The sequence below is a fragment of the Oncorhynchus kisutch genome, linkage group LG22 (assembly GCF_002021735.2).
Source record: "Oncorhynchus kisutch isolate 150728-3 linkage group LG22, Okis_V2, whole genome shotgun sequence".
In the NCBI taxonomy this organism is placed as follows: Eukaryota; Metazoa; Chordata; class Actinopteri; order Salmoniformes; family Salmonidae; genus Oncorhynchus; species Oncorhynchus kisutch.
In genome coordinates this window covers 20829478-20857303 of record NC_034195.2, presented here as the reverse complement: position 1 = coordinate 20857303, position 27826 = coordinate 20829478, and the positions used below count along the sequence as shown (strand labels likewise).

The following is a 27826-nucleotide window of genomic DNA, read 5'->3' as shown; positions in this document are numbered from 1 at the left end:
CAAGACCAATTCTTTCTTTGGCCGCCTCTCCTTCCAGTTCTCTGCTGCCAATGACTGGAACGAACTACAAAAATCTCTGAAACTGGAAACACTTATCTCCCTCACTAGCTTTAAGCACCAACTGTCAGAGCAGCTCACAGATTACTGCACCTGTACATAGCCCACCTATAATTTAGCCCAAACAACTACCTCTTTCCCAACTGTATTTAATTTGTATTTATTTATTTATTTTGCTCCTTTGCACCCCATTATTTTTTTATTTCTACTTTGCACATTCTTCCATTGCAAAACTACCATTCCAGTATTTTACTTGCTATATTGTATTTACTTTGCCATCATGGCCTTTTTTTTTTGCCTTTACCTCCCTTCTCACCTCATTTGCTCACATTGCATATAGACTTGTTTATACTGCATTATTGACTGTATGTTTGTTTTTACTCCATGTGTAACTCTGTGTCGTTTTATCTGTCGAACTGCTTTGCTTTATCTTGGCCAGGTCGCAATTGTAAATGAGAACTTGTTCTCAACTTGCCTACCTGGTTAAATAAAGGTAAAATAAATAAAAAAAAAACGAGGATGGTGTAGTCAGCGTGTTAGGGTGGAGACATGAGTATCTCGTCATTATATCCCAATCTCTGACCTTTACCATTTGTGCAGACAGAATCCTAAACAGGAAACTGTGAGGCCAGCTGAAAGACTTCCACGTACCCTACGTGCTGCAAAACATCACAGCTAAGGCCTCTCGTAGCCAGCCAGCTGTATTACGATGGCTTCTGTACTGCTTATGAATTTGTGTTGTGCAATGTGTTATGAAACCCTTATGTGATACCCATCTCTCCTATCTCAGCCTCCAGTATTTATGCTGCAATAGTTTGTGTCGGTGTGCTAGGGTCAGTCTGTTATATCTGGAGTATTTCTCCTGTCTTATCCGGTGTCCTGTGTTAATTTAAGTATGCTCTCTCTAATTCTCTCTTTCGGAGGAACTGAGCCCTAGGACCATGCCTCAGGACTACCTGGCCTGATGACTCCTTGCTGTCCCCAGTCCACCTGGTCGTGCTGCTGCTCCAGTTTCAACTGTTTTGCCTGTGGCTATGGAACCCTGACCCAATCACTGGACGTGCTACCTGTCCCAGACCTGCTGTTTTTAACTCTCTAGAGACAGCAAGAGCGGTAGAGATACTCTGAATGATCGGCTATGAAAAGCCAACTGACATTTACTCCTGTTGCACCCTCTACAACCACTGTGATTATTATTATTTGACCCTGCTGGTCATCTATGAACATCTGAACATCTTGGCCATGTTCTGTTATAATCTCCACCCGGCACAGCCAGAAGAGGACTGGCCACCCCTCATAGCCTGGATCCTCTAGGTTTCTTCCTAGGTCCTGGCCTTTCTAGGGAGTTTTTCACAGCCACTGTGCTTCTACACCTGCATTGCTTTCTGTTTGGGGTTTTAGGCTGGGTTTCTGTACAGCACTTTGTGACATCAGCTGATGTAAGAAGGGCTTTATAAATACATTTGATTGATGATTGAAGAGCGGGACCAGTTTATGCCCGGTGAACCCTCACATGCTTCCTAATACTTTATTCAATAATCCAAAGCAGCCCAAAACCAGTCATAAATCCATCACTCTTTTGTAAACTGAGATAAAACCGCATATAAATATAGCTGTTTTTTTGTTTAACTTGCAGTATATGGAACATGTTTATAAAATGGTTGAACAATCATGCATCAAGTCACTATTAACCAGAAAATGTGTTATATTTCTGTACTACATTATCAAATGGTAAGTGCCGTCTTTCTACCGTGTGGCATAAAGGACAGGTCATAACCTGCATTTAAACAAGCATTATATACCCTGTTACAAATGAGAACATTTTGTGATTTTAGTTAATGTACCTAATCTATATACTTTAAAAAGAATACCAGTCAGTTCCCTCTGCAATTAAACACGCATGACACACCCCCTTTATAAATGAAAAAAGTTTATTTGTTAGTGCTGTGTGTATTGAATGCTACATACAGATATCTTAGCATGAATGTACACATACTGTACGTTGTCACGTTTTTTTTTTTTTTTTTACATCATTCACATACTACAATTTGGAAAAAAGCGATAAGAGGAATAAGTGCTATCTGAAGCACTAATGCCTGGGACAGATTACAGGAACTAACACAGCAAGCATGCACAGAACAGAGAAAACAGGGTCAACAGGCAGGGGCTAACTGTTCTGCACTACACTAGATCAAAATTCATGTCAATCACATTCCTAATGACCCTTCCATCAATCAAACAAACACCCCCCCTACATCCCAAAGGCCCTGTTAACTCCTTCCAAGAATATAGATATTTATATAGATTTTAAACAATGTTTATATAAATTTGGTATTAATAAACTGAAGAGAAAGACAAAAACGTATACAGTACTTTTACAAAAATAATAAATTCCTAACTGCTCTTTTATGTTGTCTTAATGCCGGATGAAAGACATGAACACATTTAAGAAAAGACAGACAAAAGACAAATGACACCAAATGTTAGCCTACATCAGATGCCAATGGAGAAAACAAAACAGAGTACAAGGAACAGATCAACAACATGGAGGCAGTCAGATCTGGAGTAGAATGGGTTTCTAATTAACCCTGACCCCAGATTAAGGCCAAACAGTCTTAACTGAATCTGATTATAAAAAGAACCTTCCTCAAAATGATCATTACCTTCTCCCATCATAAAACACTGTCAATACTGCACTCAAACCACAAATCCACCACCAAATGGGACAAAACATGACCATTTGAAATGCTTCACTTGCAAAAAATGTTTTTAAAAACACCTGCACACATCAAAAACCCAAATTGAGGTCAATTTGAGCCATTCTGGATTTGACTTAAAAGTCTACTACTTAGACGAGAGGGTAAATACATAATTTTTGCAATTAAGCTGTAGCAGCCCATTTTGGTAAGGATGCTAGCTTTTATTTATATTTTTTAAAGGCTATAAAAACCAGAAGTTAGCATGACCTGCACAAATATACTGCAGATAAGTTTCTCTGACATAAATTGGGTTAACTAAAACTACAGACCTGCCCAAATTCTACCCCAAATGTATGTATTATACAATCCACTTCACAGCCAGGATTCCATTTTCACAGACATGATTCAACAATCATTCATCCTAAAATTTCAAGGAGCACGAAGGGGTCAGAATCCTTGTAGGGCTTACAGACAATGTTCTCCTTGGAAACTTGACATACAATCTATCATAACTATGACTTTAATGAAGAAAAAAAAACATTTCAGTCCCCATATGATAAAAAATAGTAACATACAAAACTGCTAATGCCGTTTTAGAAACAGACAGTGGAGCTGGTAAACATACATACTGTACTATATATACACACACACACACACACACATTAAGAGGAAGCTTGATCAGGTTTTTACACGTTTTCAGCAGAGTCTACACTGATCTCGGTAGGAATATCAACTGTATATTAGTGTGAAATATAGATTTCTATACAATTTCTATATAGCAGTGAGATGAAACTTCAGCTGGTTAATCGCCACACCTTTGGGATTCTGGTGCAGTAGAATGGTGTTTTGATACAAACATATACTTCCAAATACACTCACAAGCATATGTAATATTTCACAATAGCACAATAAACCCTCATGTCTTAAAAAAACACACACAAAAAAAAAACACTAATAGTTGTGGAGTTGATACTTATACATAAAAAGCTTAAAAATACTAAAGCACAACGGGTAAAGAGGTGTCTGATTTTAGTATATATACATACACTGCTACTACAGTGATATGAGGTTGTGGAAAAGTAACCAATACACAATAATCTCGACCCACTACCCACCCAACAAAAACATTTTATATCAGCGTTGATACAGCGTAATTGATTCCTAAATAATAATAAAAAAGCAAGAGGCCATCAGCAGACTGTAGCAACTGCTGAAACTTAGCAATAATTCAAGTCTATCCTGGGTAAGAGTATGGAACATTACTGCATGCAGCAACTCTGTAGATGGGTTCTAGAGTGACAACCACTTTTGGCAAGAGAAGAGTTCTGGGTCATGGTGCAACCCTTAACACTTACAGACCTGTTGAGCAGGTTGAGGGGAACTGGTCCACATTCCCTTTCCTATACAAGTCTACAAGGTAACTTATGTACAAATACAAAGCTTTTCATAGACAGAAATGTAGGCTAATGTGGTGATGTACATTTCTTTCCTTTTTTCCTTCTTGGGCAGTTGATTCAAGGATAGAGGAGAAGGTAATTGACCTGGGCCCAGTTTCCCCCGAAAGCAGTGGAACTTAGGCTTCTGAGTGTTTTAACGATTCATCTTTCCTACAATGGCCGAAGACATAACATGTGTTACGCAAAACACCATAGAGAGAGAACAGTCGCTAAGTGCATCGTTGGAGCATGTGTCGATACTGATAGGATCGAAACAGAAGTATTCCACAATACTGACTAAGGATGAGTTCCGCTACCGCTGCAAATATTGAGGCGACTTATTCTAATGCCAATAAAAATATCACTGATTTGGCACATCACTGCACACGTTAGGCTACACATCATGAAATACAGTATACTAAGACAAATGAGAGATTAGTGTACAGCTAGCAAAATAGAACTGAATTTACTGAACATAAAATGTATTTCAATATGGTTGAAATAGGACTATAGCCTACTGTATGTATATTTGAGTGCAGTAATCTCAGTTTTCATTTGAAGCATCTTTTTATACGTGGCTTGTTTGTATCAATTGCAAAGATATTGGCAACTGTGCATTTGTAGTCAACTTTGTTCACAGAGAGGGATAAACCATGTGATTCTAAGTTTAGTGGAGATCTTGTGTATATAAAGTGACGCGGGAAGATGAAAAAATTATTTAACGACGCACTTCGCTGTTCTACGAGTGGTCTGAGGCAGGAGTTAGATTACGAGCGTTTTCAAGTGCACCGCCAATAACGATGGTTTGGGAAACAGCTCAGAGATTGAATGATGCTCCTACAAAAGGTTCTAACGATTAACTTAGCCTTAAGATGCTTTTCAGAAACTGGGCCCTGGACTAGAACATCCACCCTAGAGTTTGAGGTGAAAGACATATCCTTGATGGTTTCTTCTCCTCTGTCCTTCAGATGGTAGCCCTGAAGCAGTGACACTTGGCAGTACAATGATAAGCTGTGACTTCCATTTTATGAGACAATGATCATTTGTATGGGATTTTGGGGGTAGGGGCGACTGATAACAGTTTCAGATGGGAAGTGAGGTTAGGGATTCTATATGCTGGGGGCAAATTAGGGCTAGCCAGGGAAATTTGCTATGAACTGGAAAATAAGGGAGGGGCGTGACTATATGCAAGTTGGCACAGAGTAACCTACCATCGGGTAACCCCCTCCTTCAGATGTGTGCTGGACTGTGTGCTCCTGCAAGGCTCCCAGGTCTCCAAAGCATTTGAACTGGGCATCTCTGGAAAGCACCAGAGTGTGCACTCCAGAGATGCCCAGTTCAAGTGTGTTAAGCTGGGTGCTGCAAATTAATGGTAGACAGGGACGTTTGCTATGAACTTGTACAGAATGGAGGGGCATAACTATATGCAAGGTGGCACAGGGTAACCCCCTCCTTCAGCTGTGTGCTGGACTGTGTGCTCCTGCAAAGCTCCCAGGTCTCCAAAGCGCTCTCCACACCAAACACACTTGAACTGGGCATCTCTGGAATGCACACTCTGATGCTTGGCCAGGTGCTCCCGTTGCTTGAAGCCTTTGTCACAGCTAGCACACTTGTAGGGCTTCTCCCCGGTGTGGACGCGCCTGTGCCGATTCAGGTCAGACGAGTACTTGAAGCGCTTCTCGCAGTCGGGGCACTTGAGGGGCTTCTCTCGGGACGGGTCGCAGCGGTGCTGCACGAACTCTGAGGATGACAGGAAGCGGCGGTCACATAGGGAGCACTTTAGGGGCTTCTCTTGGCAGTGCGAGTTCTGATGTCGCTGCAGTGTCGAACTCTTTTTGTATCCCTTGCCGCACACGTCACATTTGTAGGGCTTGTCTGTGTCCCTAGATGAAGAGGACGACTCACCGCACTTGTGGCGCAGCAGCTCTCCTGACTGACTGAATTCCTTCTGGCAGGACGCGCACTTGAACAGGTTCTCCATGCCGTGGACGTGCTGGTGGTACAGCAGATGGGATGGCTGCAGGAAGCCTTTGTCGCAAAGGTTGCATTTGAAAGGGCGGTCAGAAGGGTTTTTGTGTGTGCGCCTGTGGCGCACCAGGGCATACTGCTGTTTGAAACTCATCTGGCACTCCTCACAGTGGAAGGGACGCTCCTCAGAGTGAGTGCGCTCATGCTGCCGCAGGTCTGATGGACGCTTGAAGCCCTTTCCACAGGTGGCACAGCGGAAGGGGCGTGCCCCTTGTGGGTGGCATGGATGATGCAGCAGTTCAGAAGACTCCTTGAAGTGCAGTTCACACAGGTTGCACTTGAACAGGTGCTCTCCGGAATGGGCGTACATGTGGCGCACCAGGTGGGACCGGTGCTTGAAGCTCTTGTCACACACAGCACACTTGTATGGGCGCTCAGAGCTGTGGGTGCGCTGGTGATGGGCCAGGTGAGAGGACTGGCTGAAGCTCTTGTCACACGTGTCACACTTGAAGGGCTTCTCTCCGGTGTGCACACGCTCGTGGCGGGCCAGCTCTGACAGGTGCCTGAAGCCCTTCTGGCAGACAGAGCACTTGTAGGGCCTGTCACGGGCCGATGGAAATGTAATTGAGGAAGAGGATCCCACTGTTGCACTCCCACTGGAAGAGGCTCCATCAGCAGACGGCTGCTGAGGGTTGGTGGCAGAGGAGCTGGGCGTGGTGTTTCCAGAGGAGCCCGGTCGGTAGGTCTTCTCACAAATGGAGCATTTCATGGGGTTGGTGCTGTTGTGTGAGGTGTGGTGCTGTGCCAGCGAGGTGAGGAGGGAGAAGCCCATCTTACACACACCACACACAAAGGGCTTCTGTTCTACCTGCACACACTGGTGCTCCAGCAGATCAGTGGCCTGGTGGAAGATCTTCATGCACTGGGTGCATTGAAAGGAGCGGTCCTGGCTCACCATACACTGGTGCTCATGTGGGTTGGCCAGGTGAGAGATGTCGTGGCCGCATGCCCCACACTTGTGGCCGCCCTCGCCCCCTACCTGCAGAGAAGGCTGCTGTACCTGGGCAGGGTGCTGCTGCTGCTGCTGCCCATGCTGCTGGCTGTGCTGCTGGCCATGCTGGTGCTGCTGCTGTGACTGCTGCAGAGCAGGGTCAGGCTGCAGGACGATACCGTAGACAGCACAGCCCAACGCGTTCTCCGCCCCTGGTGGTATGGTGTGCACCACCGGAGGAGGAGCAACAGCGTGCTGCTGCCACGCCTCGGACATCCTGGCTCTCGTGTAGGGATTCAGTTTTATATTGTACTGGGTCTTTTTATGAAGAAAAATCAAAGGTACATTGATCGGTGGACGGGGTGGAAAATCTCAGTAACTTAGTCTGCCATGTCAGTGACGAACATAAGCACATAGAAAATATGACAAAGGGCTTGTTTCTAGGAAGCAATAGATTGTGTCTGAAAATAATGTGCAGAGGAATAACACCTGCTGCAAAGACATTTAAATTGAGAAAAAAGAAAATACACCGTCTCCACCAGTCTTCAAGTCCTCTTCTGATAACTGCAGAAAAAGGAAACAATTATTATTCAACTATTCATTACTACAGTGTGTGTTATGGCTTCCTAGAAGATGTGCAAAATCTCAGTTTCACAGAGACTTCCCCTTAGACAACAGAATAATTATCAGAGCCCAAAAGTATAGACTTCAGAGGAAGCAGGTCAGAAGACAACACTGCTACGACTATATGGGCAATTCAACGGAACAGAGTGAGGCTGGCACTCACTTTTTCACTTTAAAATTTATGCCAAGCAAAAAACAAATGTATTGCAAAGTTGAACAAACAGACTCCCGAGTGATGGTCTAAGAAACTTGCATCGCAGTGCTAGAGACGTCACTACAGACCCGGGTTCGATCCTGGGCTGTATCACAACCGGCCGTGATCATGAGTCCCATAGGGCGGTGCACAATTGGCCCAGCATCGTCCGAGTTAGGGGAGAGTTTGGCCGCCATTGTAAATAAGAATTTGTTCTTAACTGACTTGCCTAGTTAAATATGTAGTCTACTTTTAACAATTAACACTGAAAATGTTACTAAAACACATTTATTTGAGGAACAGTGCACAAAATACCCCATAATGAAAATGTGCAAAAAAACTAACAGAAATACCTTATTTAAATAAGTCTTCAGACATTTTGCTAAGAGAATAAAAAAAATGAGCTCTGATGCATCTTGTTTCCATTGATCATCCTTGAGATGTTTCTACAACTTGATTGGAGTCCATCTGAAGTAAATTCAATTGATTGGACATGATTTGGAAAGGCACAGACCTGTCTATATAAGGTCCCAGGGTTGACGGTGCATGTCAGAGCAAAAACCAAGCCATGAGATTGAAGGAATTGTCTGTACAGCTCCGAGACAGGATTGTGGGAAAGTTACCAAAAAAAAAGTGTAGCATTGAAAGTCTAAGAACACACTGGCGTCCATCATTCTAAAATGGAACAAATATGTAACCACCAAGATTCTTCCTAGATCTGGCCACCACTTGCCAAACTGAGCAATCTGGGGAGTAAGGCCTTGGTCAGGGAGGTGACCAAGAACCCAATGGTTCCTCTGGCAGAGCTCCTCTGTGGAGATGAGAGAACCTTCCAGAAGGGCAACCATATCTGCAGCACTCCACCAATCAGGCCTGTATGGAGTGGCCAGACAGAAGCCACTCCTTAGTAAAAGGCACATGACAGCCTGCTTGGAGTTTGCCAAAAGGTACCTAAAGGACTTAGACCACGAGAAACAAGATTCTCTGGTCTGATTAAACCAAGATTGAACCCTTTGGCCTGAACGCCAAGCGTCACATCTGGAGGAAACCTGGCACCATCCATATGGGAAAGGTGAACAGAGCAAAGCACAGAGAGATCTTTGATGAAAGCCTGCTCCAGAGTGCTCAGGACCTTAGAATGGTGTGAAGGTTCACCTGCCAACAGGACAAAGACCCTAAGCACACAGTCAAGACAATGTAGGCGTGCCTTCGGGAACAAGTCTCTGAATGTCTTTGAGTGGCCCAGCCAGAGCCCACACTTGAACCCTCTGGAGAGACCTGAAAATAGCTGTGCAGCGACGCTCCCCATCCAACCTGACAGAATTTGAGGGGATCTGCAGAGAAGAATGGGGGAAAGTCCACAAATACAGTTGTGCCAAGCTAGTACCCAAGAAGACTTGAGGCTGTAATTGCTGCCAAAGGTGTTTCAACATAGTACTGAGTAAAGGGTCTGAATACTTATGTAAATGTGATTTCCCTTTTCAACTTGTAATACATTTGCAAAAATGTCTAAAAAACAGTTTATGCTTTGTCATTATGGGGTATTGTGTGTAGATTGTTATTTTCCAAATCAATTTTAGAATAAGGCTGTAACGGAAAACAAAATGTGGAAAAAGTCAAGGGGTCTGAATACTTTCCGAATGCAACTGTATGTAGGTTTTTGGTAACAGAATGAATAGACACTAGGCAATATTTAAGGTAAATAATTTGTGTCAAACTAAATATTAATTGGCAGGAGCCTTTACTTTAACATGCATGTGTTGTGATGTATTTCTAACCCTTTTTAAGACTTTTTCCTAGTAGATGTTTTTTAAGACCCTTTTTCTAGCTGTGTGACCAAAGCTTTTGCTTATTCCTAAATACATTTTTAGGATGGAAAATGGTTGAAAAACGTATCTATGCCTCCATTTCCCCAAAACATACTCTTAGCTTTCGTATTACACCAAATTTGATATGCTCCTATGAACTTCACATGTTGGTGCTCATGGGTTTTACATGGAAATGACCCTATCCATCCATCAGATTAAAGCTCTAGAGGGATAGGCTACATCAGTTCCGTTTACCTGCCTAATGATCCATCACTACAAACACACTAAAATATATCCAAACAAATGCCCTCATTTCAGACGTATTATAAGGAGGCAGACAATATCTAAACTGGTGCGTCCGAGTACCTGTCTATTTTTTCAACATTCTATCTGGTCAGCAGAACGCCACTACCCTTTCCAGAATGGGTCAATCATATTGGTTTGGGGTGATCAACGAGCTGTCTGTGTTGGCAGGCTTTCGGTGACGACTATTTGACCCATCCGTTTCTCTGCCATCCCATTTGAAGAAATCCTTCACCCCCATCCCCCCATGATTACAGTATTGGTTGTATGCAAATCATCCACAGCGTGAACACAATCAATACGCATCCATTGGGGGTGTTCATGCAGTAACGCAAACCTAGCTAACTACGCCATTTGCCACAAAGGGGAGAAAAGTATACGGCCCATCATTTTTACAGTGGCGGGCGACAGTCTGTCTCAGATTGCAGCAGCATAAATCTGTATGGCGAGGTAGCTAGTTAGCATTTGCTAATGCTGGGCTCGGAAAATATTTGGTTATTGACGTCGTTAGCTAACTGATCTACAGAAGTAGGATACTTGACATATTGAGGACAGTATTACTGGTAACATACCTTTAACGTTTCACTGAAAGTTTTTTGTAGCGTCTGACAATTTTTCCAGAAATGGAAAATGATTCGTAGGCCGTAGAATCTGTTCCTTCATCTTCGCAGCCTCGGCCTGTCGAAGCTGTGGCGCGGCGGGTTTCCACAAGAGCCACTCCGGGTCCGACGAATTCAGAGCTTTTGTGTCGTTCCAAATGACCGCACTACATTTCTAATATTCTATTCAGCCCAGAGGGGTAACTTCCTTAACACCCTGTCAATGTGTGATAGCTAGGCCAGGGCCATTCTCCTCCCGTTTAAAAAGGCGAGAGTATTTGGAATAAAACGTTAGCTAGCTAACTGGCTAGCCTCAGAGATCCTGCCCAGGCACGGGAACATGAATGATCCAAGTTTTAATTGGCATGCTCACAACATATACCCGGAACCTGCAACGAATAGCGTTTATCTTTCGTCAATGACTATAACTATGCATTACAGTAATACACTTGTGAATTTTCACAAATAATGTTATTTGATTTTAAGTAAGGGTGTGTGGCTGCCTTGCTATGCTATCTAGAAGATCATGCTGCTATAAAGGGAGGATGTTTCAAATAATCACTTCTGACAAGACAATCATATTGAATTTGACATACTCCACATAAGTAGCTAGTTAAATGATACTAACATTAAGTCAATTATGATTAAATATAGGCTACTGTCAAAATTAATTCTGTACGATATGTCACTGAATATGGAACCTATTTGAACGTTCTTGTTTCAGGGGGACATAAATTACCCACAACAACTGTTTTTCTCGGAAGAATATCGCAAGCCATTCGTTAGTCAACGTTTCTGTATTTAAAAAAAAAATTGATTTTAGACACGAATCAAGAAACTTGATATAAGGATTGATGTATGAGCTTTTTTTAGAAGAATGTTAGTCAGTTATAGTAGCAGCTCTGAAGAGGAGACAGAACATTTACGATTAGGAGGGAATGTAACAAAAAGGAAGCAAAGTTGGCACAAAGATGACAACTCATTGAGGAAGAAGCACAAATCAGAAGAGCACACCCTCAATGCAAGGTAACTTCCTTTCCCAAATATTGTTTCAACTGTTCTCTATCGTCAGTTAGATAGCCTATGACATCTCCCAAAAGAGTATGTCTCATTGTTATAAGTTGATTTGTTCCTTGATTGATATCTTTAATCACATCTCAGTAAGTGTATCTGTGAATAGGGAGGAAGATGACTCCAAGTCGAGACTGCCTGTTCCTGGCAGTGTGCTGGACATGTTCACGGGGGAAGATGAGGACCCACTGACTGACGACAGCATGCAACATGGTGGACGAATTCGCTCCTTCAAACACGAGAGGGGAAACTGGGCCACTTACGTGTACTTTCCATGTAAATGCCTTATCTTCAGAGCTGCATACACTCACATACACAATGTTTTTGTCTTGAAGGATTGCTTGCTGTCGGTTTTAACATCCTGCCACTTCTTCTTATTTCCTTCCTTAGACATCCCAGAGGAAGGGTTCTTGGAGCTGCTTGATGAGATGACTGAAGTAGCAGCATCCCATAGCTTCTCCCTCACTCATACAGATGAGTTTCACCTCAGTTTATCTAAGACAGTGGTTCTGAGGCATCACTGGATCCAGCCTTTCATACAGTCCCTCAGAACAGGCTTGACACACAGCAGGAGGTCTGCTATTCTTCTCAGTACACCCAGCTATTATGTTTAGTCCCTTTGTTTTTGTGGAAGTGGAGTTACTATTCTCTGTTGTAATATTTTGGTTAGAGGATGCATGTCACCAGAAGTACGCAGGCAGCAAACAAATACTATGCTAAATAGTCTGGATGAGGTAAAATGATTATGATCTTGTTTATAGGTTCATTTGTTTGGCTGAGAAGCTGAAGGTCTACTCTAATGATGAGAAAACCAGGTACAGTAGGATCTCTTATCACGATCATTGACAGCATGAATGAAGAAGTGCATTCTAAAGTGCTTAGACTTATGGTTTATTTTGCAGCTAGTCTTATGGTCTAGTCTTCTGCTCTCCCCGACAGGATGTTCCTGGCTATGGAAGTCTCCACAGGACAGGCTCAGCTACTAGAGCTTGTGAAAGCAGTGGACAGCACTATGGAGGAGTTCAACCTTGACACTTTTTACAAGGTCTGAACACAACAATTTAGCGTATTAAAAATACACTATCGATTTCCAACCCATCACTGTTCTATCTCTTTCACAATTCTTCTGACATCTCTCAAATATCTGTTAGGTGCATTGACATAGGATTTGGTCACTGCAGGAGCATGTTTCAGACACTAATGGCACTGTTGAGCAAGGAATTGATAAACAAATAAACAGTATTGCATAAGATGAAGAGTGAATACTGAACTTTCACTTTTCTTCTAGAATCCTTCCTTCCATATAAGTCTGGCCTGGTGTGTTGGTGACTGCACTGAACACATTCGCAAAAAGTGTCTGCAGGAGTTGCAGGTATGACCTCTTCCTATATGTTTATTCTGTCCATGTATCTGTTTAATTTGGTAATCTCATCAATTAATAACATCTATGGCTGTTTCCTCCACCTGTGGCTTTGAGAGGACTTGATAGATGCAAACCATAGGCTAACTTCGTCTAGTTTCTGCCATGTTGATCTCATCGGCTATCTAATCCTACCAGGGGAATGAAACAGCCCCAGTGTCACACTCAGAGCCTAAAGCCTGGCCTGCGTTCAGTATGAAAAAATGTAATGCAACATTAAATTAAACTGCTGTTCTGAACGACAATTTGAGAAACGTAGAGGAGTTGGTTTGTGGGTTCAAAATACACCGCTGCCCTATAAATATACAGCTCCAATCCAGATGTGTTGGTCATTACTGAGACGTAGTTAAGAAAGAGTGTTTTGAACACTGTTAACCTTTCTGGTTATAATTTTTTTGGGCAAGACTGATCTTCCAAAGGTGGTGGTGTGGCAATTTTTTACCAAGGATCACCTTCAGTGCTCGGTTGTCTCCACCAAGTCTGTCTCCAAACAATTTTGATTTGCTGGTTTTAAGCATTTAACTTTCAAATAGCTCTTTGTTGACTGTTGCTGGGTGTTATCGTCCACCATCAGCACCTGATCAGCAGTCTGAATTTGTCGTGCTAGGTGACCTAAACTGGGACATGCTTAAACCACCTGACCAAGTCCTAAGGCAATGGGACTCCGTAAATCTTTCTGAGATTATTACCAATCCCACAAGGTATGACTCCAAACACCCAGAAAAGTCTACTCTCCTTGACGTTATCCTCACAAATAATCCTGATAGGAATCAGTCTGGTGTTCTCTGTAATGACTTTAGTGATCACTGTTTTCCAGCCTGGGTTCGTAATGGCTGCTCAGTGAAATTACCTGTTCTGATTTGCTAAAAAACTTGAATGAGCAAGGCTTTCTTCATGACCTGGCCTCTAAATTGGTATAGAATCAGCTTGATCCCCTCTGTGGAAGACACTTGGACTTTATTTTTTGATAGTTCCAGTGGTATTGTTAACAAACATGCCTCCGTAAAGAAAATGAGAATTAAAAACAGGTTCAGTCCCACGTTCAACCGTGATCTGGCAGAGTTACTCCACCTCAAGAATTCCATTTGGTGAAAGGCTCGGCACACGCATGCTCAGGCTGACTGGCTCTTGATCAGGCAAATGAGAAATAAGTGCTCTCAGGCTATCCGGAAGGCCAAAGTTAGGTACTTTAAGGAGCAGTTCTCTCTCTATGGCTCTAACCCCAAGAAGTTCTGGAAAACGGCCATGCCTCCTTGCCTGTCCAACATTTCCTCATCTCCCAACCCTTCTAATGCGACTAGGCCGATGCTCCTCCCTCTTTTTTTCCCCCGCTACAAAGTTTCTCCTTGCAGGCGGTCACTGAGTCCGAGGTGCTAAAGGAGCTCCTTAAACTTGACCCCCAACCTTAAACTTGACCCCCAAAAAACATCTGGTTCAGATAGTTTAGACCCTTTCTTCTTCAAGGTTGCTGCCCCTATCATCGCCAAACCTATCTCTGACCTTTCTAACCTGCCTCCCCTCTCTGGGGAGGTTCCTATTGTTGGAAGGCAGCCACAGTGTGTCCTTTATTTAAAGGGGTAGTTCAAGCTGATCCTAACTGTTATAGGCCAATTTCTATTTAGCCCTGTTTATCAAAAGTGTTAGGAAAAACTTGTCAATAATCAACTGACTGGCTTTCTTGATGTGTATAGTATTCTCTCTGGTATGTAATTTGGTTTCTGCTTAGGTTATGGATGTGTCACTGCAACCTTACAGGTCCTAAATTATGTCATCCTTGATTCTAAGCAATGTTGTGCTGCTATTTTTATTGACTTGGCCAAAGCTTTTGATAAGGTAGACCATTCCATTCTTGTGAGCCAACTAAGGAGTATTGGTGTCTGAGGGGCCTTTGGCCTGGTTTGCTAACTACCTCTCTCAAAGAATGCAGCGTATAAAGACAGAACATCTGCTGTCTCAGCCACTGCCTGTCACCAAGGGAGTACGCCAAGGCTCGATCCTAGGCCCCATGCTCTTCTCAATTTACAACAACAACATCGCTCAGGCAGTAGGAAGCTCTCCCATCCATGTACAGTGCCTTGCAAAAGTATTTGTCCTCCTTGGCATTTTTCCTATTTTGTTGCATTACAACCTGTAATTTAAATATATTTTTATTTGGATTTCATATAATGGACATACACAAAATAGTCCAAATTGGTGAAGTGAAAAAAAAAATGGAAAAGTGATGTGTGCATATGTATTCACCCCCTTTGCTATGAAGCCCCAAAATAAGATATGGTGCAACCAGTTACCTTCAGAAGTCACATAATTAGTTAATGTCCACCTGTGTGCAATCTGTGTCACATGATCTCAGTATATATATATACACCTGTTCTGAAAGGCCCCAGAATCTGCAACACCATTATTAAGCAAGGGGCACCACCAAGCAAGGGTCACCATGAAGACCAGGAGCTCTCCAAACAGGTCAGGGACAAAGTTGTGGAGAAGTACAGATCAGGGTTAGGTTATAAAAAAATATCAGAAACTTTGAACATCCCACGGAGCACCATTAAATCCATTATTAAAAAATGGAATTAATATGGCACCACAACAAACCTGCCAAGATTGGGCCGCCCACCAAATCTCACGGACCAGGCAAGGAGGGCATTAATCAGACAGGCAACAAAGAGACCAAAGATAACCCTGAAGGAGCTGTAAAGCTCCACAGCAGAGATTTGAGTATCTGTCCATAGGACCACTTTAAGCCGTACACTCCACAGAGCGACTAGAAAAAAGCCATTGCATAAAGAAAAAAATAAGCGAACATGTTTGGTGTTCACCAAAAGGCATGTGAGAGACTCCCCAAACATATGGAAGAAGGTACTCTGAGACAAAACATTTTTTGGGGGGCCATCGAGGAAAACGCTACGTCTGACGCAAACCCAACACCTCTCATCACCCCGATAACACCATCCCCACAGTGAAGCATGGTGGTGGCAGCATCATGCTGTGGGGATGTTTTTCATCAGCAGGGACTGGAAAACTGGTCCAAATTGAAGGAATGATGGATGGCGCTAAATACAGGGAAATTCTTAAGGGAATCCTGTTTGTCTTCCAGAGATTTGACACTGGGACGGATGTTCACCTTCTAGCAGGACAATGACCCTAAGCATACTGCTAAAGCAACACCTGAGTGGTTTAAGGGAAACATTTAAATGTGTTGGAATGGCCTAGTCAAAGCTCAGACCTCAATCCAATTGAGAATCTGTGGTATGACTTAAAGATTGTTGTACACCAGCGGAACCCATCCGACTTGAAGGAGCGGAGCAGTTTTGCCTTGAAGAATGGGCAAAAATCCCAGTGGCTAGATGTGCCAAGCTTATAGAGACACACCAAGATATTTGCAGCTGTAATTGCTGCTAAAGGTGGCTCTACAAAGTATTGACTTTGAGGGGGTGAATAGTTATGCACACTCAAGTTTTTTTTTTGTCTTGTTTGTTTCACAATAAAAAAATATTTTGCTTCTTCAAAGTGGTAGGCATGTTGTGTAAATCAAATGAAACAAACCCCCAAAACATCTATTTTAATTCCAGGTTGTAAGGCAACAAAATAGGAAAAATGCCTAAGGGGGTGAATACTTTTGCAAGCCACTGTATATGCAGATGATAGTCTTATACTCAGCTGGCCCCTCCCCAGATTTTGTGTTAAACGCTCTACAACAAATCTTTCTCAGTGTCCAACAAGCTTTCTCTGTCCATATCCTTGTTCTGAACACCTCCAAAATAAAGGTCATGTGGTTTGGTAAGAAGAATGCCCCTTTCCCCACCGGTGTGATTACTACCTCCTGAGGGTTTAAAGCTTGAGGTAGTCACCTACAAGTACTTGGGAGTATGGCTAGATGGTACACTGTCCTTCTCTCAGCACATATCAAAGCTGCAGGCTAAGGTTAAATCTAGACTTGGTTCCCTCTATTGTAATCACTCCTTCATCCCAGCTGCCAAACTAACCCTGATTCAGATGACCATCCTACCCATGCTAGATTACAGAGACGTAATTTATAGATTGGCAGGTAAAAGGGTGCTCTAGAGCGGCTAAATGTTCTTTACCATTCGGCCATCAGATTTGCCATCAATGCTCCTTTATAGGACACATCACTGCACTATATACTGCTCTGTAAACTGGATCTGTATATCCGTCGCAAGACCCACTTGTTGATGCTTATTTATAAAGCCCTCTTAGGCCTCACCCCCCCCCCCCCCCCTATCTGAGATATCTACTGCAGCCCTCATCCATATACAACACCCGTTCTGCCAGTCACATTCTGTTAAAGGTCCCCAAAGCACACAAATACCTGGGTCGCTCCTCTTTTCAAGTTCGCTACAGCTAGCGACTGGAACAAGCTGCAAAAAACACTCAAACTGGACAGTTATTTCCATCTCTTCATTCAAAGACTCAATCATGGACACTTACTGAAAGTTGTTGCTGCTTCGCGTGATGTATTGTTTTTGTGCTGTTGTCCTTGCCCAATGTTTGTACCATCTTTTGTGCTGCTAACATGTGCTGCTGCCATGTGTTATCATGTGTTGCTGCCGTGCGGTTGTCATCTAAGGTCTCTTTATGTAGTGTTGTGGTGTCTCTTGTCGTGATGTTTTGTCCTATTATTTTAAATCCAAGCCCCCGTTCCCGTAGGCCGTCGTAAGTAAGAATTTGTTCTTAACGGACTTGCCTAGTTAAATAATAAATATTAAATACATCACTCATTTCTTCAAGCCACACCTACCAAACGGAGCAAACGTACCTCAGTGTCTGTTTAAGAATGTTGAACGTTTTGGGGAAATGTGTCATTCAGTACAAGCTGTTATGCCATGTAGTAAACGCTCAATTTAACTGAATGCACCCATTGTGTTCTCTCGCCCATCAGGGTCTGGTCGACTCCCATGAGGATGGACCCTTTCTCTTGAGGCTGGATTGTCAAGAGCTGCGTTGTAAGGCTGGGAACAAGACCTTTTCCATTCCACTACACTGACAAAACCAGTTGTCATTCAGTCTAATGTTGGATACCTCAACAGTAAAATGTAAAAAGTTTTTTTTTTTTAAACGAGTGAAAGGTTATTTGATTCAATCTAGAAAACGGCAGTGATGCGATATTGATCAAGCAACTTCCTTTTGATGGTTGCGCACATCTTCGTACGTGAGTCTTGTTTTGCTAAAACATGTGTTCAAGCATTTCTGCTACAGTTCCTGTATGACAAGACACTGATCCTAGACCTGAGATTAAGAGTATTTCAAATTCTTATTGACCTATGACAGTTGTCAGCTAAAGCTTTAATCTGTTCCATTAATCTTCACAGCCCTTAATCCATTCTTTAAAAAGAGCTCGACTTGATGTGAACTAGTAGGATAGACCCGTTAAGCTTTTATTTAAGAGAGGATGGAATAATCCCAAAATTATAATCCAGACGATAAGATGCAATGACTAGAATTGATGAATACAGAAACCCTGATTAAGTGTTGCATGTTGATATGATAGATGTGTTAAGACCGAGGGAAAGAGGTAGCGCTCTGCAGGCACGCTCTACAGCAGATGTGAGAAGAGACTAGGGAAGAGGAACCTATGAGTGTCACCCCTTCTTACTTTAATAACAAAGAGCTCACACAGAAGGCTGGCTTAATGCAATGTTTAACATTATATTTTACTTAATCGTCACAACACACAGATCATGAGATAGTTCCAGCAATATATTGTTCAAGTCCAACCATTGCCATTGCGCTTAGTTACAATCAAGGTGATCAGATCACATCTTCCTGTCCTGTAAGCAATCCAGCATCGACAACAAGACCCTGATTTTATTAATTCATCACAGCTTACTGCTGCTAATTCACCTAGTAAACTGTTACAACCTGGTAATCTGAGTTAATTGGGAAAGACCTTTACAAATATTATAAATTTACATAGTGCAAATGTCTGCTGAGGGGATAATTTAAAATAGGATAAAACATTCAGTGCCGTCATCAATTCCTCCTCAGGCTCTGAGACCGTCATGTGTCCAAATGCCTATCAGTTCTCTCTTTGTACTATCCCCGTTCTTTATCTTTGAATTTGTCACTTAAGACAGCAAGACGAGGGGCAGTAGTTGGTTAAGGTTGCTCAAGGGCCAAAGAGCACAGTCTTGATGTAGGTTACTGTGGTAAAGTTGCGCAACATGGCCACATGCTCATTCCCCTCCAGTTCAAACATATGGACAGGCTGTGTCTGGTGGCCTATCCAACGCTTGCACTGGGTGGCACTCAGCAGGTTGACCGTCCCATCCCCATCTCCGAGAATCAGTGTGGGGTCTGTATCAGGAAAGATAGTGTAGAGAAAACCCTCTGCGGTTGGCACTCCGCTGCCATAAAGACAGTGTATGGCCACCCCAGGGGGCTCTAGTGCACTGACCAGTGGTTCAGTGTCTTGACGCATCTCCCAGCCATCTTCAAAGTCGATATCCTTGAAGAAGCGTTGGTAGTCCTTCACTGTGTAGTTGGTGGTGGGTGTTTGGATTAGCACCTTGTCAGCAGGCCAGGAATGTGCGTATGGGAACAGCCATGTGGTTGAGACCGCAGAGCGCTGCTGTGAGCGGATCTCTAGTGAACTGATGACTGGGATACGGTTATTATCACCTGCAAGGAAAGAGACATTATAATCCAATGCAATAGTGTAGATATAAAATACATGGTTGCTAAACATTAAATAGTATGCAGCCCACGGTAACTTTACTATTGTGGTTCTGACACCTATGTAATTCATGCAGAAAAGCATATGCAAACGCTTACCAGAAGCCACAACTCTCAGGGTTTTAGCCACACCAGCCCAAGGTGCACCCAGGGACACAAAGGCCTTGATGTAGCGATCCTTCCAGGCCTGGGGCTGATGGTTTAGGAAATACAGGGTGTACATGTTCCCCATGCTGTGGGCTATCAGGACAACCGGACCCCTAGCCTTCACGGCCATCTCCTCAATCATATGTTGCAGTCTCAAAAAGTAGGCTTTGTTCTCATCTGTTAAAAATGGGGGAAAACATGCATGAGACTGATCATTCCAAACTACTGCAATTAAATATTGTTATTAGAACAAAAATATAAAACGCAACGTGTAGGTTCCATGTTTCATGAGCTGAAATAAAAGAACACAAATGTTCCATATGCACAAAAAGCTTATTTCTCGCATTTGTGTACAATTTTTTTTTACATCCCTGTTAGTGAGCATTTATCATTTGCCAAGATAATCCATCCACCTGACAGGTGTGGTATAACAACAAATGGATTAAACAGCATGATCATTACACAGGTGCACCTTCTGCTGGGGACAATAAAAGGCCACTCAAACATTGAGGGAGTGTGCAATTGGCATGATGACTGCAAGAATGTCCACCAGAGCTGTTGCCAGAGAATTTCATGTTAATTTCTCTACCATAAGTCGCCTCCAACATTATTTTAGAGAATTTTGCAATATGTCCAACCGGCCACACAACCGCAGACCACGAATAACCAAGCCAGCCCAGGACCTCCACATCTGGCTTCTTTACCTGTGGGATCACCTGAGACTAGCCACCTGGACAGCTGATGAAACTGAAGACTATTTCTGTCTGTAATATAGCCCTTTTGTAGGGAAAAATTGGCTGGGCCTGGCTCCCCAGTGGGTAGGCCTTGCTCCGAAATGGGTGAGCCTATGGCCTTCCAGGCCCGCCCATGGCTGTGCCCCTGCCCAGTCATGTGAAATCCATAGATTAGGGCCTAATTAATTGATTTCAATTGACGAATTTCCTTATGAACTGTAACGCAGTAAAGTCATGGGAAAATTGTTGCATTTATATTTTTGTTCAGTATATATTCAATACACTAAAAAGGTCTTAACACCCATCTTTCCCTTTCCTCTTAAATGTCGCTCATAATGACTGGACCGAAGTCAGGTAATAAATCTTACAATAGAAGGCTAAAAACAACCTCACAACGAAGACTATCAACCTATAGTCGATGTCCGCGCCCCCGCAAAAATCTAATTAGTGTAATGATAAAAAAATGTCTGTTTTAAGCTACAGATGTCAGCCTAACGCATCTGCAATGGAAGAGCTACAGCGGTGTTTGTCAGAACAGATCCCGAAAAATATCTGTAGTGTCCGAACAGGTTTTGGGTACAAACTAATATGACCACTCTTATGGCAAGATGACTCACGAACATGTACTCTTTTTTTGCTCTACAACCCTTACAAGTGCTGTAATGTACAGGGCCAAACCATTTTTATGGAAGTGAATAAGGCATTTCCACATTCCCAAAAATATATAGAGTATCAGTCAAAAGTTTGGACACCTACTCATTCAAGGGTTTCTTTATTTGTACTACTTTCTACATTGTAGAATTGTGAAAACTGAAATAACACATATGGAATCATGTAGTAACCCCCCCCCCCCCAAAAAAAGTGTTAAACAAATCTAAATATAATTTATATTCTTCAAAGTAGCCACCCTTTGGCCTTTGACAGCTTTGCACACTATTGGTATTCTCTAAACCAGCTTCATGAGGTTGTCACCTGGAATGCATTTCAATGAACAGTTATGCCTTGTTAAAAGTTCATTTGTGGAATTTCTTAAAACCTTTAGTGATTCCCCATCCTGCGTGCGGGAGCGTAATCATCGATTGACACGAATTAGCATAACCCAACAGACATAAATATTCCTAGAAAATATTCCTATTCATGAAAATCACAAGTGAAATATATTGAGACACAGCTTAGCCTTTTGTTAATCACCCTGTCATCTCAGATTTTCAAAATATGCTTTACAGCCAAAGCTAGACAAGCATTTGTGTAAGTTTATCGATAGCCTAGCATAGCATTTTGTCCAGCTAGCAGCAGGTAACTTGGTCACAGAAATCAGAAAAGCAATCAAATTAAATCGTTTACCTTTGATGAGCTTCGGATGTTTTCACTCACGAGACTCCCAGTTAGATAGCCAATGTTCCTTTTTTCCAAAAATATTATTTTTGTAGGCGAAATAGCTCAATAGCTCCAAATTAGCTCCATAATATTGACAGAAACATGGCAAACGTTGTTTATAATCAAGCCTCAAGGTGTTTTTCAAATATCTATTCGATAATATATCCACCGGTAGGGCCAATTGGAATAATGGCTACCTCTGTATTTTACGCGAGAATCACTCTGGGAGCCATCAGGTGACCAGTTGCGCAATGTAGCCGCTTACGGGTATTCTTTAACATAAATGCGTAAAACTACGTCACAATGCTGTAGACACCTTGGGGAATACGGAGAAAAAGTAATCTGGTTGATCGCCCATTCACTGCTCAATAGGGACGCATTGGAACGCAGAGCTTTCAAAAGATGAGTCACTTCCGGATTGGATTTTTCTCAGGCTTTCGCCTGCAATATCAGTTCTGTTATACTCACAGACAATATTTTTACAGTTTTGGAAACTTTAGAGTGTTTTCTATCCTAAGCTGTCAATTATATGCATATTCTAGCATCTTGTCCTGACAAAATATCCCGTTTTATTACGGGAACGTTATTTTAAAAAAAATGAATACTGCCCCCTGGTCACGAAAGGTTTTAACTTAATGTGTTTGAGCCAATCAGGTGAGCTGTGACAAGGGAGGGTTTTCTAATGATCAATTAACCTTTTAAAATGATATATTTGGATTAGCTAACACAATGTGTCATTGGAACAGAGTGATGGTTGCTGATGGGCCTCTGCACACCTATGTAGATATTCCATTAAAAGAATGCATTTCAGCTACAATAGTAATTTACAACATTAATGTCTACACTGTACTTCAAATCAAGTTGATGTTATTTTAATGGGACAAAAATATATATAATTCTAAGTGACCCCAAACTTTTGAACGGAAGAGTGTGTAAAATATATATTTTATTCCTACAGGGGTCCTATAATTCAAAATAAAATAGCTAAATGATCCTTGGTATGACCGTCTTAAAACAATTCCATATGTTAGCTTAGTAGAAACCCAGCCCTGGACCCTTAGACTCTAGTCTAGGGCATTTAACTCTTACAACTTCTTGGGGATAGGCGTCCCGTCAACAGGACAGTTGTAAATCATGCAGCGCCTTGTCACAATCGCAGATTTTAGAGAAACAACAAATGTTTTCACTGCGATAGGTTTGATAAATTCACCTCTGAAGGTGAAATGTGTACTTACATTCTGAAATCTTGCTCTGATTTTTCATCCAAAGGGTCCCAGAGATAACATGAAATGTCGTTTTGTCAGAAAATCATTTTTCATATCCTAAAAAGGTCCATATAGCATGCACGATCGATTTTGCATTTCCACTCATTCAATTTGCAAAGAACGGAATCTGTGAAAATCTAACCCTAAACATTGTTTCAACCAGTCAAATCATGTTCGTATTTATTCCTCAGAGATCCTAGAACATAAACCAGACTTCACTATATCATTAGGTGTGTAGTATATCCTATAGGGCACCAAATTTGGTCAGAGAGCGACGCCTTCATGGCACGCCGATGTCTCGAGCGGTCTTCATTTGATCGACTAACTTTGTTAAATTAGCACCAATCGGGGTCAAACAAAGTTAGCTAGATAGCCAATGAGCTTGGCTTTACGGGAGTATCTGGAAACCCGGTGTCTGTGGCAAAATGTAGCTGCTAACCTTGTGCGACAGCAAGCCTTTCCTTTTGGACAAAAAATAAGAATATGGAGAGTTGTGAAAACTGGGTGTTTTGCAATTGTTGAACTTATAATATGGCTACTAATACTGGAAAAGCTCAATCAAAGCACATACACTGCCGCCATCTTATGGACACCTTCAGAATTACAACCAGAGAGTGATGGCTAGAACTGTGACCTTTGTTGCATTTCAAAGATGGTGGTAGAAAAAAAAAACGTTTTTTCTTTGTATTTCCTTCTACCAGATCTGTTGTTATATTCTCCTACATTTCCATAAACTTCAAAGTGTTTCCTTTCAAATGGTACCAAGAATATGCATATCCTTGCTTCAGTGCCTGAGCTACAGGCAGTTAGATTTGGGCATGACATTTTAGGCAAAAATTGAAAGAAAGGGGGCTATCCCTATAACCTACAAGATCCAGAGCCTGCTGGTTCTCTGTTCTACCTGATAATTAATTTCACCCACCTGTTGTCCCAGGTCTAAATGAGTCCCTGATTAGAGGGGACCAATGAAAAAAAGCAGTGGGACTGGCTTCGAGGTCCAGAGTTGAGTTTGAGAGTTCTAGGGGGTGTCAATAACATTGCTAGCTCCTTGCAAGGACATACAATCCATCCAAAGACCAAGCTCTGTTCATCAGACCACAAATGTTTCTTTGACAGACATGCATCTACATTTAAAATGTGTGTGTAAGAGAATGAAAAGACTGATTTACTTGGAGCTTTACGCCAGTCATACGGAGCTCCTCGAACATCGTCATCTCTGGTGTATCCCCACTCCACCAGTGCCTGCACTATGTTGAAGAAATACACACCTGCAACAAAAACAATAGTAGCTCACTTAAACCCACACACAAGCAAAGACTGACATACTCACACACACTATTAGGGAGACTGTTGAATAGATACTTTAGGCACGCTAGGGTGATGGGTCCACTCACCAACATCGCCCTTGCTAGGGTCAAGGTATTCCAGAGGGAAGGTCTGTCCAAAGCCAGGCACTCTGACATCTACCCCCGGAGGTGCTTCTGTCTGCCTTGTTGTACGGTTATAAATCAGTCTAATGCAGACAGACATCCAAGAATATTAGAAAAGTTCAAGATGGACTCGGCGATATGATGTGGATGCAGGAAAAACAGCATAGTGGGTCAATTTCCAAAACTACTAAGAGCATTGACGCGCAAGGCTCAACTTCTCTGCTGTTTTTAGTCCCGTGGCTAGCGTGCTGTAATAGCATGAAGCAAACCCTTGCACAGGCACAGATACTGTGAGAGCAAAGGGTTGCATCTCACTCAATATCTGCGGTGTTGTTCATGGCAGTCATTTAGCTGAGTCTACCTTTAATTACAATGACATTACAGTTTACAATATAAGTATTGTGAAGATGATATGGGTTAGAATTGGAAACTTTCACTTCTTCCCTTAATTCATGAGCTGTTCCTGGAATAAAGCCACAGCACAATGACCTGTAGTTACTTGGTTAGCGACCCATCTGGAAGCACCTGTTTGAATGATTTTTCAGTAGAATTTCTGCATTTCAAGAGGAACTAGTCCTAATCGGGGAGAAAATAAAGACCCAACTGGTTGTGAACTATGGCTTCACTATTAAATGAACTATACGCTCTGAGACCGACTAATTGTTGAAAACATATTGATTACAAAGGGGATTCAAAGGTCAGAAGATAACCTATTCAACCTAGGCTACAGAAAAACAGATCTCTAGAAAAACAGATCCCTCTCTCTCATGCCTACCCAGCTACGTAATAGTATTACAATTATTTTATTATTAATGTCAAGTTGGCAGTAGAGATGCTGACAGTAGCTTTATACAGAGCTCATACTAAATCAGATACCCCCAACCCCTCCTGGCACCAATCACTCTATTTTCCACCTCACACAACACTAAAGCACTGACCTTATGTTGTCAATCCAGCAGTCAATGGCCACCGGCACCATCAGTTCCAGGTTGAGCCATAATGTGAAGTAGGCATCAGTCTTTTTGTAGCAGATGTAGTGAACCACGCTGGGCTTGTCCAGCTTGGCCTCCAGCTGGTTCCCCAGGTCCCCAGGAACTGTGGGACAAGACAATATGATGAGGATGGCCAATCAAAGACATTATCAATTTAGAGTGTGATAAAGGTGATCAGTTGCCATTTATTAGCCCAATGTACTAGAAAAAAACACTGAGTGTACCACCTTTTCCTACCAGCCCCCCATTAAACCCCATTTCTTGAACTATTTGAAACAAACTCATGGTTGGGGGGGGGGGGGGGGTAATGTAGAGATTAGTGGTCAATCACTGAAAACCTGCCAGATTAAAATTTCAACATGTATGTAATCACAGACTCACAACCCTTTGTGACCCTGAGTCAACCACAAGTTAAAAGCTGAAACCAGAATGGAAACCCTAGGGCAGCATTTCCCAAACTCAGTCCTTGGGACCCCAAGAGGTGCACGTTTTGGTTTATGCCCCATTACTACACAGCTGATTAAAACAATCCAAGCTTGATGATTTGTATCAGCTGTGCAGTGCTAGGGCTAAAACCCGAAACGTGAACAGATTTTGAGAAACACTGACCTAGGGAAAACTTTACTGACTGCTATCACATGCATGTAGACTTACAAATACTGCTAGGGTACCGTTAAAATGTTGTAACTTGACAAACTCTAGATATGAGAGTATGGCAGTGAGACAACCTTTGTTGAAACATACAAATCATACTACTAATTTCTAGGCTGCTATAATTATTTTCATGATTAACTGTATAACTGAGTATAATTAAAAAGGTGATAGGACTGATCATTTTCTGTTCTCAGTGACAGAAAACAGAATTACTACAATGTGGTTACATTTCTGTTACATAGTAACAGCAGCTAGATAGACCGGTCGCTAGAGACATTGTAGCGCATGGGAAACAAAATGTCCAAGTCAAATTAAGTTCCATTTCAAACAATTGGAGACAGATTCTACATTGTAATGTTGGAGACAACAATGTAGCCTTATTAAGCATGCATCGACCATCAACAGTTTAGTTGATTTGTATATTAGCTAGTTGTTGTTGTTTTTTTACCCCCTTTATGTAATGAAATAATGCAGGGTTCAACTCGGGATCATCTAAAAAAAATAGTTATATATACATATATATATATATATATATATATATATATATATATATATATATATATATATATATATATATATATATAGAGAGAGAGAGAGAGAGAGAGAGAAACATGATGCATGAGTTTCTTTTTTTTGGACGCACGAGTTTATCCTAACTAGCCTTGTTCGCTGTCTGACCATCTGTTTCACAATAATGAACAGCTGAAAATAGAAGAGCTAGCTAGCTAACGTTATACATCAAGGATAAACAATGACCACTTACTTAGAACTACTGGAGGTTTTTCCGATCGACATGCATTGCCCGGGAGACATTTCTCAAATGTTCTGCCTTTGATGCATGGTACCAAAATCAACAACAAACACAGCTGGAAGAGCGCTGTGTTAGTCAACCCACAGGATACCATTTCTCCCATTCACTCCCCAACCTGGAAAAGTTGGCTTGAGATTCGCTATTCGCCAGACATTCGGACCTCAAAACTTCAATAGCTGGCGAACGATTTGAGCTACACACCTCAGACTGGTCTCTTTTGTGAAGGACAAAGGGTTTACATTGCACAAGTCTTATTTTCCCGATTCTGACCCGAGTTAAGTAATCACATGGCAATTGTGGAGACAGCCTGGCACCCCGTCAATGCAACTAGTTAGGGATCTTCAACAAAGTGCATGATCACAATATTCACATTTCAATTGCTCTTACACCAAGTGACTTAGCAACTTAATATCTTCTTCTTCTATGATATAATACTGTTTGCAACAATTGAATGTGCATTATTTTTTTACATTTTTTTTAAATTTCACCTTTATTTAACCAGGTAGGCTAGTTGAGAACAAGTTCTCATTTGCAACTGCGACCTGGCCAAGATAAAG

The 27826-nt window shown here is 42.0% G+C and overlaps 3 protein-coding genes across 7 annotated transcripts; 1 reads left to right on the top strand and 2 right to left on the bottom strand.

Moving 5' to 3' along the window:
• Positions 1-1970: 1970 nt before the first annotated feature.
• Positions 1971-11024, bottom strand: znf319b (zinc finger protein 319b). Of its 2 annotated transcripts, XM_031801406.1 has the most exons (3): positions 10652-10761; positions 6098-7715; positions 1971-5932 (listed from the first exon to the last, which is right to left on the bottom strand). In XM_031801406.1, exons 2-3 carry the CDS (start codon positions 7425-7427, stop codon positions 5613-5615), a joined length of 1650 nt encoding a protein of 549 aa, XP_031657266.1. In that variant the 5' UTR covers positions 7428-7715; positions 10652-10761; the 3' UTR covers positions 1971-5612. The 2 variants fall into 2 exon arrangements, with proteins under 2 accessions (XP_031657266.1, XP_020311707.2); XM_020456118.2 differs by having other exon boundaries at positions 1971-7715; positions 10652-11024.
• Positions 10367-20342, top strand: usb1 (U6 snRNA biogenesis 1). 3 transcript variants are annotated; one of them, XM_020456123.2, is made up of 7 exons: positions 10367-11704; positions 11859-12025; positions 12140-12323; positions 12511-12564; positions 12689-12794; positions 13038-13121; positions 18067-20342. In XM_020456123.2, the coding sequence occupies exons 1-7, from the start codon at positions 11556-11558 to the stop codon at positions 18169-18171; spliced, it is 849 nt and encodes a 282-aa protein (XP_020311712.1). In that variant the 5' UTR covers positions 10367-11555; the 3' UTR covers positions 18172-20342. The 3 variants fall into 3 exon arrangements, with proteins under 3 accessions (XP_020311712.1, XP_020311710.1, XP_020311713.1); XM_020456121.2 differs by having other exon boundaries at positions 11247-11704; positions 11844-12025; XM_020456124.2 differs by having other exon boundaries at positions 11593-11704; positions 11840-12025.
• On the bottom strand, positions 18810-27601 carry pla2g15 (phospholipase A2, group XV). Of its 2 annotated transcripts, XM_020456119.2 has the most exons (6): positions 27222-27599; positions 25751-25907; positions 24777-24895; positions 24552-24650; positions 19959-20183; positions 18810-19805 (listed from the first exon to the last, which is right to left on the bottom strand). In XM_020456119.2, exons 1-6 carry the CDS (start codon positions 27370-27372, stop codon positions 19294-19296), a joined length of 1263 nt encoding a protein of 420 aa, XP_020311708.2. In that variant the 5' UTR covers positions 27373-27599; the 3' UTR covers positions 18810-19293. The 2 variants fall into 2 exon arrangements, with proteins under 2 accessions (XP_020311708.2, XP_031657267.1); XM_031801407.1 differs by having other exon boundaries at positions 18814-20183; positions 27222-27601.
• Positions 27602-27826: the final 225 nt, after the last annotated feature.